The sequence below is a fragment of the Podarcis liolepis genome (genome assembly GCF_965112155.1).
Source record: "Podarcis liolepis genome assembly, chromosome: 3".
Classification (NCBI taxonomy): domain Eukaryota; kingdom Metazoa; phylum Chordata; class Lepidosauria; order Squamata; family Lacertidae; genus Podarcis; species Podarcis liolepis.
This window is the reverse complement of record NC_139557.1, coordinates 53,396,931-53,411,882: the sequence shown is the minus strand read 5'-3', so window position 1 is coordinate 53,411,882 and position 14,952 is coordinate 53,396,931. Positions and strand designations below refer to the sequence as shown.

The following is a 14,952-nucleotide window of genomic DNA, read 5'->3' as shown; positions in this document are numbered from 1 at the left end:
CTTGCGGACACCCGCCGGAAGCACGGGGAGCCCTCCGGAGGGCTCCCCGTGCTTCGGGCTGCAGGCTGTTGCCCGCAAGCCTTGTGAGCCCGCGGGAACTCCCGCCGGGCTCGCAAGGCTTGCGGATAGCTTCCTGAAGCCTGGAGAGCAAGAGGAGTCGGTGCACACTGATGCCTCTCTCTCTCCAGGCTTCAGCGAAAGCCTGCATTCACCCCATAGGACGCACACACATTTCCCCTTCATTTTTGGAGGGGGAAAAGTGCGTCCTATGGGGCAAAAAATACGGTAATTCAAATAATAATAACCCACATTTTCATTTTAAAAAACAAAGCACTTCTAGATGGGGGGAAATGTTTTTTGGGGTTTTTTTAAGGAATCATAAAGTATGTTGACTGTGTTCTTCTAAACACACACACACACACACCCTTCCTTGAAGCATGGTGGCCCTGGATAGTGTCTGCATTGCTGCCACTTTATGGCAGCAAATACTGTTTAAAGTTTTTTAGCAGTAAACTCTGAAACTTTAAAGAAGCGTCCACAATGCCCACTCTTGAGGAAGAACCCTTCTGCAGATGGAGATATAGATGACCTAGAGAGCCCTTTAGGATCACTATAACAGCAAAGTTGTAGCAGCTCTGCTGAAGTTTCAGACAACAGCAGTAGCCAGCCAGAAGAATGGTGGCAACAGTGGACAGGCTAAGGAGGCCACCGTTCTGCTGCCCATCCCAATCCACTACTGGGTACAAAGACTATACTGTGAATAGTGGGTGGGTTGGCCTGAACCATAACAGATTAGAAAACCATCGAAGAAATCAGGTTGCCATCCTTACCAGTATGTAACAACTAAACTAAAGGCATTCCTCAGTCTATCAATCATAAGATTTTGGCTGGGAAGCTACATGGTTTAGGCTCAGAGTGCTGAAAAAGTCAAAAGGAAAGTCACTCTTCATTAAAATATTGAGCAAGAGTAGCATACGCACATCACGCAGTTCCAATGTCCAGAGTGTCTCACCTCTGCTCACAAGGAGGCATAGAAAGCTGATGTGTTAAGCAAAGTTTTATGGAATAACATTTTTAGATACTTACCATAATTCAAAGAGCAGCAGTATTACATGGCAGCAGCTTCTAGTGCAATGTTGGAGGCTTCTGAAGTATATTATCTAGGCTTTTTCCGTAAATAGAGCCTTAGAAGCCTTGCTGCGTGTGCAGAATTTACCTGGTTGTGTCTCATCATTTTATAAGACAATGCAGTTTGAAGGATAAGCATGAAATTATAGCAAATGAAGCTTTCTATAGCACATGTTACTTTTGCAGAGGGAGCTAAGGAATTGTTCCTGCCTTGTGGTGAAATGTGTACATTATTCCTGCAGTGATGTATATAACTTGGGCCTCATTCTCACTGAGCTTGTAATGTGGTACCTGGGTCTAGTTTTTTATGTGAAGGAAATATTTTGTACGGACACACATTCAGTCACATGGGCTCCAAGCAGCAGTCTTGATATAGTACAACATTTATATACTGCTTGATTGTAAGAGAGCCTCTAAGCAGCTCAAAAAAATATAAAGCAAAACATTAAAACTCTCAGTGAAACTAAATCCCACATTATCTCTGCCAACTGGACAATGTAACTCTGCCATAATTTTTCCCTACTTATGTGAAACATTACAGATTCCTCAAACGTGGTGATATTTTCTCCTCTTATTTGAATTAAGGTCATCGAGAACTCACTATAAGTATTGCTTGTGAGAATCAGAGCTTCCAAGTGGTGGTTTTCTACATGGCTACCGTCAGTGCTTTTTTCTGGGGATACGCAGGGGTACGCATACCCCTAAACATTTTGTGAATCTAAGTTTGGCTTCATTGAGGGGCAGTATTTCAATATGAGTAGGATAATGAGAGTACCCCCAAACATTTTTTTTTAAGAAAAAAGCACTGGCTACCATGATTCATATGGTTACTGCAGTGCTTTCTTGAAGTGCCCCAATCACACAAGTCACAAAAAGTATAAACGGCCCTTGTATGGAGATACCAATTCTCTTTCAAATGCAGCCTCTGTATGAGTGTTGCTGGCATTTGAACCAGCATATTGCATCACATCTAAAGCAGGCAAAGTATTTACTAGCTAAGTTCAAAATAATTATGTATGACACAGCAACCTTCCAGGGGACACATCTTTCTTTAACCAATGGGAATTTCAAACATGGAGCTTATGACATGGCATAAGGACCTGCTGTTTTAAAAGTAACAACATGTCACTATACATACCTAAACTGGCTCTTTGGATCCTAGCCTTTCCCCCTCCCCATGGGAACGAGAAGGGAATTCTCCACCAGTTATTTGTGGTTAATTGCTTGTATTTCCAAAATTGTCATTAGAAAATATACGTAGTAGACCTAATCCAGAGAAACCACCAAGGGAATGATATACAAAACTATGGATACATGGCACTTCATGCTTACACTTGGGTACAAGTTTCCACATGGGGATAAATACAGAATTTTTGTTATTTGTAATTAAATGTATTCAGTTCTTCTCCCTAGCCCCATCCACTTGGCAGACTTTTGCATACTCAGTACCTTTTTTTGTGTAGATTGTGTTTTCTCACGGTATGTGCTTCCTTCTTTACTCAAGCAAGACTTCTTCATGATTATCTTAGGCTGCTGGAATTAAATTCAGCATAAATTTCTTGAGTTTATAATTTTATTTATTTAACAGAGTTTATATACTGCATATTAGAACAACAATGACCTCTAAGCAGTTTACAACAAAATATAAAAAATCCATTAAAAATACCTGTAAAAGCAAAGATTAAAAGCAAACGACATAACATGGTAAAATAGAAAAAATGAGTACTTTTTAAAAGCATACTTTTAGTTAACATGAAATGCTAAAATTACATGTCTGAGTAGGTTTGCTGAAACAAAAAAGAGCACATGGTTCTATGAAGAAAATGTATGTTCTCTTTTTAGGTATGATCCAGATATTTTGCTGGGCTATGAAGTTCAGATGCATTCCTGGGGATACCTCTTGCAGAGAGCTGCTGCTCTAGGTGTTGATTTATGCCAAATGGTCTCACGTGTTCCAGGTGTGTTTATGATTCTAAGGTTCCTAATTCTAAAGTTATTAATAACTGTGAGAAGCCGTGGTTTTATTCTACTATTATTCTGGCTGTAAAGCCATTAGTACCATATAAGATGAGGTTTTTTGCTATAGAAAAATTAGTAAAAAATTTGCGGTCATCTTGTACATGGAACATGACCATCTGGGGGAATTTTTAAAATGTTTAAGCATATGTCCGGGATTTTGGCTTGGGCGGGCTGAGGCGGTCCCTTCTGCTGCTGCCCCCCCTTTCTCCCCCCCCCCCAGCTGCATGCTGGTGACTGGCTTGCCTCCTGAAGCCCCCGCTGGCTTGACCATGGGATCGAGAGCAGTTGCCACTGCCACCGCTGAGAGCTGCCTCAGCTACCTCTCCCTGCCCTTCTTTCCTTTATTTCCTCTTCCCCTCTCAAACTCCCACCCTGCCCCCAGCCCGCTCACCACCTTCCTCAGCTCAGTTTGCTTGACGGCCTGGCCTGGCGCAGAGTGGCCACTGCCTTCCCCCGGCTCTTCCTTGGCATGCTGCTTGGGAGCCTGCTTCCCCGCAGTCGCTGCCTTTGCTTCTGCACCACAGTGCACTGCATGCACCTAATGCTGGAAACTTTGAGGGCAGTCGCCCCCAAAAAGATCAACAACATGCCACCTCCAAACATCCAGATTTTCACTTCTATTTTAGGGTTTCATTTTTCTTAATTTGGGATTCAAAAAAATAGGGGGCATCTTATACATGGAAAAATATGGTGTTCCTGTCCCATTTTAGTGTTTTTCACTGTCTCTCACTAGGAAGCTTGACTGCATGCATTCTGTTCAGTCAGCTAGCAAGGATCCTTCTTTCAGTTTTCTGTATTAGAGTAGTAGTTGTTTATCTTTTGCTTGAAGAGATGGGAGCAGAAATAGATGAAGCAGCTAGCCAAAGGAGAAGCATTTGAGTACCTGAGTCACTGCAATGAACAGTGGGAGAGCCATATCCTGTGTAGAGTCCACAGGATAAGAACCTGAGGAAGAGTGACTAAATATAAACCAATTTGCATAATGGAAACCATATAGAACTGTGGTCTTCTACACACACTACTTTAAACCTAGGGTGTGGAACTGAATCCGACCAATGGGTTGGAGTCGTACTTTGCCTGCCCACCTATCAATCACCTGATGTCCCAGTGACATCAGGCAATCCATTTTCCTTTGATCACACAATTTGAATTAAGAAAGAATGGGTAAATGCACACTTTGCAGGCTCCAATGGTTAGCTGGTTGTTGGTAGTCACAAAGCCCTATGTCTTTGCAAGCATCAGCATGATAATCAGGGCTTGCAAAGGCACAGGGCTTTGCTGGAACAGCTGATCTTCAGTACCTTCAAACCCCACTTTCAGCAGGGAGCTGCAACTTTATCCCTCCCCCCCCCCCGACATCATATATGAGGTGTAGGCCAGGTGGCTGTGTCTTGTAGAAGGTGGCTTCATGGGCCCAATGGGTAATCCTGATGGGCCTAACTAGGCCCATGTGAGGGTTCCCCCTCACTACTTAAAATCATAGTTAAGCTTAGTTGTAATTTAAAGGGTACAGTGTGCTGGTGCACATGGCCAAAATCACAGGCACTTTGCTCTTTTCCTGCTGCTGATAGCTAAGCCATGGTCTGGGTTAGTTTTACAACATCATCATCATCATCATCATGTAATTTATTATTTATAACCCCGCCCATCTGTGGGCTCATGGTTTGTTCCCTCCAAACAAACAAAGCTAGCGGTGAAGGGACTAGCATTTAGCTTGTGGTTTCTTTGGGGGGAGAGAGAAAAAGCCCAGGTTCATCCGTAACATTAAACCAAACCATGGTTTTGCTCTTGGCAACATAGCAGCAGGAATGAGGAAGAAGTAAAGTGCCCACAATTTCAGCCCATAGCCCCAGCTTTCACTTAACTATGATTAAGGTTAGCTATGTTTTGAAGTGACATGCAAACCATGAGTAGTGCAGTGGATGTGGCTTCTGGACAATTTATATGAGTGATGAAACCTTGGAATATGATAAAAAGTAAGTACCGTATTTTTCCATGTATAAGACGACCTTTTTTTGAATTTTTTTGTGATAAATTGAGGGCCGTCTTATACAAGGGTTAATATGCTAAGTAAGCAAGGGCTGGTGCTACAGTGGTGACAGGGAAATGTCAGAGAGGAGGCTGCTTACCTGCTCTTCCAGGCTTAGGAAGAGTATTTGGTGAGTGCCAGTATGTGGTGTATTGCGGCACCAGTCCCGTCAGCCAGAGCAGGGGATCGTCAAAAAGCTGCTCAACAGCTGAGCGAACTTACAAAAGAAGCTAAACAACTGTTGAGGGCTCCCAAAAATAGGGGTCGTCTTATACATGGGGTCGTGTTATACACAGAAAAATATGGTAAGTTGTAAGGGCAAAGATTTTAAAAACACAAAATAATGAACACTTCTGGTTCTTCTAGTGCATGGATTACGGATATGCACTACAGATGCTACAGGTGACTTTAACATGTGTGAGCAGAAATTGGGAGAGTCTGCAAACCAGATTCCATTATAAAATCAGACCTGCATTCCTAAGTAGAATAAAAAGAAAACCCACAACAAACCACAAAGATTTTCATATTTGCTGTAACATACTATCTAGTGGCAGTATTTTGGCCTTTTTTGTGTTATTCTTGCCAGAAAGATTGACCACCACTGCTCTAGTTTGTAGGTTCAGAAGATGACTCTTCCTTCTGATAAATATTTCATTGTATTTGTACTAAAGTTGATTTGAGTTGCTGAAATATTCTCTTTTAATGATTTAGATGATAAAAAAGAAAACAGATTTACTTCAGATCAAGATGAATATGGGTCTGATACAATGAGTGAAATAAACATTGTTGGAAGGGTTATGCTGAATATCTGGAGAATTATGAGAAATGAGGTAAACTCTGGCAAAATCATAAATAACCTACTTTGAAATAAATGTCATATTTTCAAAATAATAAACCATTTTCTTGTCTTGGAGTTTGCAAATTTGTATCTCCTTCTTCCCATATGCTTGTTATCAGTACAGGAAATATGAAATCCATGGAAATGTAGTTATAATCATAGTCTTCCATTATTTTGCTGAGCTGATGCTTTATAGCATATTCCACTCACATAACCTATTCTCTGTTCAAAGGCCAAGTTGCATTTCAGCACTGGCTGCCTACTGGTCTAATTCCTTGGTTATTACACTTGCTGATGTTATTAATTATACTTTCTGTCATAACTGGTAACAACTGTGTTGACAAATCAAAGAGTCCTATGACACCTGAAAGGCTAACAAATGAATTGTGTATGTTTTCAGAGGCCAGAGCCATTATCATCAGATACAGAAAGGAGCATCTGATAAAATCTCTGGTCTTTGATGGTTTATGCCACAATTGACTTGGCATAGGTCTCTTTGTTTTTGCTGCAAATTATGTAATGAATTTGTAATGTAATGATTATGTAATGAGAAAAGCATGGCCGTAAGACATTTCTAATTCTTGGTGAAAAACCAGTTGTTTCCCCCCTTAGTCCCTCTAATTGTCTACTTTATGGGTGTTTGAACTTCCTTTTGCATGTTCAGGTGATGATCTGTGCTCCCCCCTCCCCCCCCCCCCCGCTGCAGGCTGAGCCCCACCAGCAGTGGTTGCACCTGTTGACTTCCTGGGGGCAGATCATGGTGTGAACCAGAGGGGGAACCCTCCCTTCCCTTCTGGTCCATTCCTGGGTTATGAAAAGTTGGCCTGGCCTGGGCCTCAACAGTGCTGTCAACTTCCATTCTTGTCTTATAGCACACTTCACCTTACAATTGATTAAGTTGCTGGTTAATTTTACTCATAGTCACAACTGGCTTAGCAGTTACAAAGGTAGTGCCTTCCCCACAGCAATGTTCTTCAATGGTGATTCAATTAAATTGCCCTGTAGTTTCATCACAACTGTGTGGCAGACCCTGAAGACAGTCAAATACATAGCAGGGGCTGCCTTCCCATTGCAGGACCCTCATAATGGATCTTGGGGTCACTTCAGACCCAAACCCAGCTCACGGGCTAGCAAGCCTGCAACACACCCAGGGTGGTTGCAGTGATAGCTCATAATACCAGTCTATACATAGGTGGGCCTGAGGTTGCCTTCTATCCATTGATAATTTCCAAGTATTCGAGCTGAGTGGTTGTCTTGAACCTGAATCCTTGTTCTGTGCTATGCCATGCCAAACTCTGTGTAAGCTATAACCAGTAAAAGTTGTGAGCATTTTTAAACATACCCTGTAATTCTTACTCTTCCACTCCACCTTACCAGGACAAATTATATAGGCATATAATCATACAAGTCTTCTCTTATTTTAGGTGACTCTAACTAACTATACTTTTGAAAATGTGGGCTTTCATATACTTCATCAGCGCTTTCCACTGTTTACCCCTCGCGTTCTGTCTGACTGGTTTGACAACAAGACAGACATCTATCGGTAAGTACCAGTTCTTACGAGTATTTTAAAGTATGCTTCCTGAATCAAAGTCTGATCTGTTGTATATAAAGTTTTCAAACCAAATGAAAACTTGATTAGCAAGGAAAAAATAAAACAAAGTTGGCTCCTGACAGAAGAATAACAAATGTGCTGCCAATCCATAGTGCACAATTCAACTTTCTACCCATATCATTTGATCAGTTAAGGCAGCACTGACCAATGTGGTGCCTTCGAGATGATTTAGGACTACAGTTCCCATCAATCCCAACCATCATAGCCTATGGTCATGGATGACAGCAGTTGTAGCCCAACGTACTCTGGAGGCCATCACGTTGGCTACCTTGACTTAAGTCAAGTTTGCATACCACTCCTGCATGACCAGGTACCACTGGAGGTGGATCAAGTGGCTACTTTAACAGACCTAGTGAAGATGTGGTGCTCATGTGCGAAGCACTGATATTTTCAAAGATATACTCTATATTGCTGAATATCAGACATAAGTAGTTATGTAACATGGTTGCTGATCACAGGAGTGGCAACTGTGCTGTAAATGCAGTATATTAAGTAGACTTTACCATTGTTGTATATCTCAAGTGTAACAGAACTTCATGGTGCAGTTTTCCTTCCAGTTTATTCAAGCAATAAATAACAAATTGCTATCCCTTAATAGCTAGGATAACTGAATTCATGCACCAGTGATAAGAATGACCTTGAAATTATTGAAGCTAAGAAAAAGCAAATCTAATTGAGAAAAAAGTAGTCATGCATTGTTTTCATAATGCATCAAATTAATAACGAGTGGCATAGTAAGTCACTCCACTTCTAATTTTAAGGTATAAATTCTGTGGCACCTTATTTCAAAGCTTTGAATTGCCCTTCCCAGCAGCTTCATTTATATATTAAGTAACATAGAGGACAAGGCCGTGATGTGGACCACATTCTGGATATGGTGCAACAGAAAGAACAAAAAATAAACCAAGGAACAACCCATTCAGGTGGTCCAGAAGGATACCATGGTTGATTATTACTGGACTTAACCTTAACCTTATGTTAAAAGCCTCCAAGAGAACTAGTAGGGCTGCACATCAGTTTATTAGAGCTGCAAACTGTTGATTACTGCCTTGAAAGTTTTTATCCCCTAGAGCATCCTTTAAGACTTTTAAGATTTTTGTACGTTTATTATTTGATTTTAAAGCTGGAAAATGATTGATTATTACACAAGCCGTGTCCGTGGAAATCTCCAGCTGTTAGAACAAGTGGACTTAATTGGCAGAACAAGTGAAATGGCAAGGCTTTTTGGAATTCAGTTCTTGCATGTATTAACAAGAGGATCGCAGGTAAGCTATCCTTAATATTTTTGAGAAGCTGTGAGGACCTCAGAATTTTTCTCACGTTTTGAACCTTGGAAGTTTTCATAAACAAGGGGTCATTTCTAAAAGACATTAAAAATCCAATTGCCACTGGCCTTGCTGCTTATTAGGAAAATAATATTAAGTGTGTAGCCGTACTAGATCAGTATTTTTTTTAAAAATAGAATTTTTATTTGCAAATATAAGAAAGAGAAAAGAGGATGAAAATATTGCCAGCAGACATTAACAGTAAGAATACTCCATCAATTCTAATTTAAACATACAGGTCAATATAAGCAGTTTCTGTGCTCCAGTGGGTATCTAAACAAGACTGGCAGTTAACAAGGCATACATTTGAATATAGAAAAGAGGTGAAATCTTTTGTGAAGTAGTAGACAGTGGGTGTTTTGACCTTCCAGACTTGTAATGTCTCTTAACCACCATAAAGGCTCACAAAGTCCACTTATATTGTCCGTTAGTTTTTAAGAATACATGAACATTCAAAAGTATCAGTAATTAATGTTTTTCTTTTGTAGTACCGTGTGGAGTCAATGATGTTACGTATTGCCAAACCAATGAATTACATTGCTGTTACACCGAGTGTCCAGCAACGAGCTCAAATGAGAGCCCCTCAGTGTATTCCTTTAATAATGGAGCCAGAATCCCGATTCTACAGTAATGCTGTCCTTGTACTGGATTTTCAATCTTTATATCCATCTATTGTGATAGCATACAACTACTGTTATTCCACATGCTTGGGACATATTGAGAACTTGGGAAAGTAAGTATTAAATATTTAAAATCTAGATGGATGCATTTTCTCTGCTACTTAATAAGTACTTGAAAGATCAAATGGAATATATTTAGCCCACCACTTCTCAAACCATGCAGCCAGGAAGTTGTTTTTCTTGTTAAAAAAGAAGTCGTCGTCTGGGATTTTTGTAATTCTATTAATCTACTTCTTGGCTGCAGAGACAGAACTTGTGAACAGCATTTTTGAAATATACAATTTTAGAAGTGCATCAAAACAAGTGTGTAACTCTGACTGCGTGTGGGTGGGTGGATTCAGTCTTCCACACATGCATACCAAGGAATAAGTAGATGAAATATGGGAGGAAAAGGTGTGTTTCAAATATATATATTGCAGATGATACAAGGACTCAGTGATGTTGGAAGGTGGGCACACTCCAATATGATTATCTCTAAGGAAATATTTTGTTAATATTGATCTTTAAATTGTAAGTTATTTGCTGATAAGAACATAAGGAGAGCTTGCTGGATTACAAAGAGAAGGCTAGAGCATGAGAGAGACTAAGAGATACAAATCTGATGTAAAATTAAAACAGGTACTGTATTTATGCTGCCATAGCACTAAATAGTGTGTAGCATGGGATAAATCTCATCTATGAATAGCAGTTAGTCTGTGATGTTACTTGAGGGTTCAGTACACTTTGTCTTATCTTCCAGATACGATGAATTTAAGTTTGGCTGCACTTCTCTGAGAGTATCTCCTGATTTGCTATATCAACTTCGTCATGACATCACAGTGTCACCCAGTGGAATTGCTTTTGTTAAGGTAATGCTTTATTCTTCTTGTTGACATTTTATGTTTAACTTGTTATTTCTACTTCTATCTTGCTTTCTGGAAGAAAAAAGACACTGAAGCATGAAATGTAAATATGTTAAGCATATTAATAAACAGGAGGCAGTATCTACAGTAGGAATGGGGAACCAGCCCACATGCCAGCAAGGCCATTTCACCAAAGCCATACCCGCCTGTCAATCAGCTGACATCATTCCAATGTGCACATAATATCAGGTGATGGGTGAAATGGCAGGGTTCCATTCTGCTTTAGGTATGCTCCTCCTCCCTGCCCAGTTCTGCGTGCACAACCAAAGCAGGATTTAACCCGTATTTGTTAGCTGATGCAGGGAGTTTACATCCTGCTCAGTTTGGCTGTTTCTGGGAACAGGCACCTGCAGGTTAAGCAGCAGGATTTAACCCACTATTCAGCAGATGAGCAGAGAGTTTGATACTGTTTGGTGCTTGCTTTGTCAGCACACATTCCCTGCTATGAACACCACCCCACAGATCAACTTTGACAAGTGGGTGGGACTGGCCACCTACCAGTCACTTGATCAGATGATTGACAGGTGGGTGGCTCTGACTCAGCTGTCAAAGTTGTTGCATGAAAGTGGGGGCAGACAAAGCTCTGGCCCACTGGGGATGGGGGGGAGAGAGAACTCATACTCCACCTTAACTCCCAGAGGGAAAAATTACCTGATTACCAGTAGTGTAAAAATTATCTGATAAGCAGCATTACAAACATTTGACCTAACAGTGGTCTACTGTAAACCACCCTACAATAAACAGAATTAATGTTGGTGCTAAACATATATTTTTATTATTAAATGTTAATTCTTAATGTTGTTTTTGTGCAGCCTTCAGTAAGAAAAGGTATATTGCCAAAAATGTTAGAAGAAATTCTGAAGACTAGAATCATGGTGAAGCAATCAATGAAAGCTTATAAAAATGACAAAGCCATCACTCGAATGCTTGAAGCACGTCAGCTTGGCCTTAAGCTCATAGCAAATGTCACATTTGGTTATACTTCTGCTAATTTTTCTGGAAGGATGCCATGTGTAGAGGTAAGTGATGAAAGTAAAGTGTAAAGATATTTCAGGGACAAGAAAACAATAATAATGATAATTTATTATTTATACCTCGCCCATCTGGCTGCGTTTCCCCAGCCACTCTGGGCGGCTTCCAATTGAGTGTTAAAAACAATACAGCATTAAATATTAAAAACTTCCCTAAACAGGGCTGCCTTCAGATGTCTTTTAAAGATAAGATAGCTACTTATTTCCTTCACATCTGAAGGGAGGGCGTTCCACAGGGCGGGTGCCACTACCGAGAAGGCTCTCTGTCTGGTTCCCTGTAACCTCACTTCTCGCAATGAGGGAACCGCCAGAAGGCCCTCGGCGCTGGATCTCAGTGTCCGGGCTGAATGATGGGGGTGGCGACGCTCCTTCAGGTATACAGGACTGAGGCTGTTTAGGGCTTTAAAGGTCAGCACCAACACTTTGAATTGTGCTCGGAAACGTACTGGGAACCAATGCTCCCAGTCTTCTTCACTATAATAATACCTACATTAAGGCAAAAGCTGATTCTTAACCTCAGTTCTCTGATTGTAAAATAGGAACAATGACTTCAAAGGGTCCTGGGGAGGACATGCAATTAAAGATTTATAAACACCTTAGGTTGGATCCAAAGTTACACAAGCATAAGACCACTCATGCCACAAGGCTTTCCTGCTGCTCCTCTCTTGTGCCCACTTGAAAACTACTCTGGAAGACTGAGGAGACTGTCCTGCACAATGTGAAAAGGCAGGCTGGGAGCAGGCAGGAGCAGGCAATATTGGTAGAAATTGGACAAGGGAACATTGCTCCTATGCAACTCCTGGGCCTAAGCCCTTGAAATATCTATATGCATGCTTACTACTTGCAGTCAATCCACAGAGCTATTGGGACACAGTCAAGAGTGACTTTTCTTATTTTTAAAGTTAACACGCACATGCCTTCTGTAAACTTCAGCACAAATTGCTTTTGAAACTTTTGTCTTATGGAGAAGAAGTGGGCTGCTGTTAATCAAAAAGATCAAACTTTATACAGGGTTTATAGAATGAGTTACAGAAATTTCTGAATTGTGACCAGGGAACCTAAAACAATGATATATGCATGATCTGTCCACAAGAAAGATTTTATCAAGGTTTGTCTTTATATTTTGCAGATTGGTGATAGCATTGTGCACAAAGCCCGAGAAACCTTGGAACGAGCAATAAAACTGGTGAATGAAACAAAAAAATGGGGAGCACGGGTTGTATATGGAGACACAGATAGGTAATTAAAACTATTCTTTTGTTTGGGAGACTTTCCAACCAGTAATATGCCATTGACTGCCTTTCCTTCCCTTACCAGAACTTAGTAGATTTGTAATATGCAACCTTTAAACCAGAGTAGGAATTTAATATGCACAATAGGTATGCTAGCTGGAAGAAACATTTGTTTTCTCAGCAACAAAATTATATATTTTGAATGCAAGGAAAATGTGTTTTTCCTTCAGCAGAAGTGTTTGAGGAAAGAAAGCCTGAACAACAGCAATTGTAAATTTATTTCATGCACACACTTTTTAAAATTACATTTTTATACCGCCCTTCATCCAAGGACCACAGAGTGGTTTGCAATATGAAAACACAAAAATATATAACATAATAACAAACAAAAACAATATCCCAAACACAGTTTAAAAGGCCATAATTGTTTAATTAGGGAATGTTTTTGCCTGGTGCCTAAAGATAGGTAACGAAGGCACCAGGCAAGCTTCCCTGGAGAGAATATTCCATAAACAGGGAGCCGCTACAGAAAAGATCCGTTTGTGTTGTCACCCTCTGGACGTCTCCGATGAAGAAGAACTTCAGATGATGATCAGAGAGCCTAGGTCTGCTCAGATGGGGAAAGGCGGTCCTTGAGGTATTGTAGTCCTGAGCCATTTAAGGCTTTATAAGCCAAAACCAGCACTTTGAGTTGGGCCCGGAAACTAATTGGCAGCCAGTGCAGCCAGGCCAGGATTGAGCAACCTGGCCGCTGAATTCTGCACCAGCTTAAGTTTGTGAACCGTCTTCAGAGGTAGCCCCCCATATAACGTGACTAAGATGACTTCTGTTCTAATAGGATTAAGTTTCATTTCACCATCCCACATCCACTCCATTACAAACTTCAGATATATCTCTTTTGTGTATTTATCTTGGATTTTTATGTTGTGAACTGCCCTGATATCTATGGATGAAGAGCACTATACCAATTTAATAAATAACAAATATCAATTGCTTACCTGTTCATTTTCTGTTTTTAGTCACAAGAAGAGAGAAAAAAGTTGCCATACTTTTGGAATATTTTTAGAGTGGGGAAGCTAAATACAGTGGTACCTCTAGATACGAACAGGATCAGTTCCAGATCCCCATTCACATCCTGAAGCGAACATAACCCGCGGGTCGCGATTCACCGCTTCCGCGTATGCGCGTGACGGCATTTTGACAGTCTGCGCATGCGTGAGTGGTGAAACCTGGAAGTGACGCATTCCGTTACTTCTGGGTCACCGCAGAGCGCAACCTGAAGGCTCTCAACCTGAAGCATATTTAACCCGAGGTATGGCTGTAGTCATTTCTTGATTTCCCTTATCTTATTTCAGCATGTTTGTACTACTGAAAGGAGCTACCAAGGAACAGTCTTTTAAGATTGGCCAGGAAATTGCTGAAGCTGTAACAGCTACCAACCCCAAACCAGTAAAACTGAAGTTTGAAAAGGTAAGAGAAATCTGAGTGTTACCTGACTGCAACATTTAACAGGACACCTTTCCAGAAAGTGACATAATGAGCAAGTTAAGAAATAGATATTTGAAACAAAGTATTAAAAGGAGAAGGAATTTGGATGGGAAAGCAAACTTGGGAAGAGCTGCTAGCTTACCACTTAAAGAAACAAAACCATAAAAAACAAAGACTGCCTATAAAAAGGCACCTACGCCAAGCAGGATTGAACTTGCCATGCATCAGTGCATGCACAACAGTCCTGCTTTCTGCAGGAAAGCCAAGCTACATCTTTGCCTACCCCACACAAAGGGGGCACACGTGAACATAAAAATACAGTGAGTGTGCGCACAGTCCCCCTACAAATGAATGCAATTTTGCACAGAAATTGCACTGAACTTATCATGCTTTGACTGAGGCTTTTCCACTGTTGCTGTTCATTGATTCACTGCCACCAACCTCATTGACATGCGGAGAAATGCCAGGGTCCTTAGTGACCTTCATCACACAGCTGTTCTGCTTTGGTGCAGGACATCAAACCCAGAACAAAAATCTCCCATTTTACTCTCCAGAAGGGATTTGTGAGAGGGTACTAGCTCTGGGGTTTCTTGGAACCTGCCCAAAAAGTCAGTAATGAAGGCGAGATGGCAGTATCATGGAATAGGTGGTTTAAATCTGCAAGG

At 40.9% G+C, this 14,952-nt stretch overlaps 1 protein-coding gene across 1 annotated transcript in view; it reads left to right on the top strand.

Annotated features, from left to right (window-relative positions):
• Nucleotides 1-14,952, top strand: part of REV3L (REV3 like, DNA directed polymerase zeta catalytic subunit) — a 61,083-nt gene that overhangs the window by 38,038 nt on the left and 8,093 nt on the right. The window contains exons 19-27 of the mRNA XM_083497730.1: nucleotides 2,971-3,086; nucleotides 5,888-6,006; nucleotides 7,439-7,557; nucleotides 8,753-8,894; nucleotides 9,443-9,687; nucleotides 10,374-10,482; nucleotides 11,349-11,555; nucleotides 12,697-12,806; nucleotides 14,155-14,269. Coding sequence (XP_083353856.1) covers nucleotides 2,971-3,086; nucleotides 5,888-6,006; nucleotides 7,439-7,557; nucleotides 8,753-8,894; nucleotides 9,443-9,687; nucleotides 10,374-10,482; nucleotides 11,349-11,555; nucleotides 12,697-12,806; nucleotides 14,155-14,269 — 1,282 coding nt within the window. The remainder of the gene's footprint in view (nucleotides 1-2,970; nucleotides 3,087-5,887; nucleotides 6,007-7,438; nucleotides 7,558-8,752; nucleotides 8,895-9,442; nucleotides 9,688-10,373; nucleotides 10,483-11,348; nucleotides 11,556-12,696; nucleotides 12,807-14,154; nucleotides 14,270-14,952) is intronic.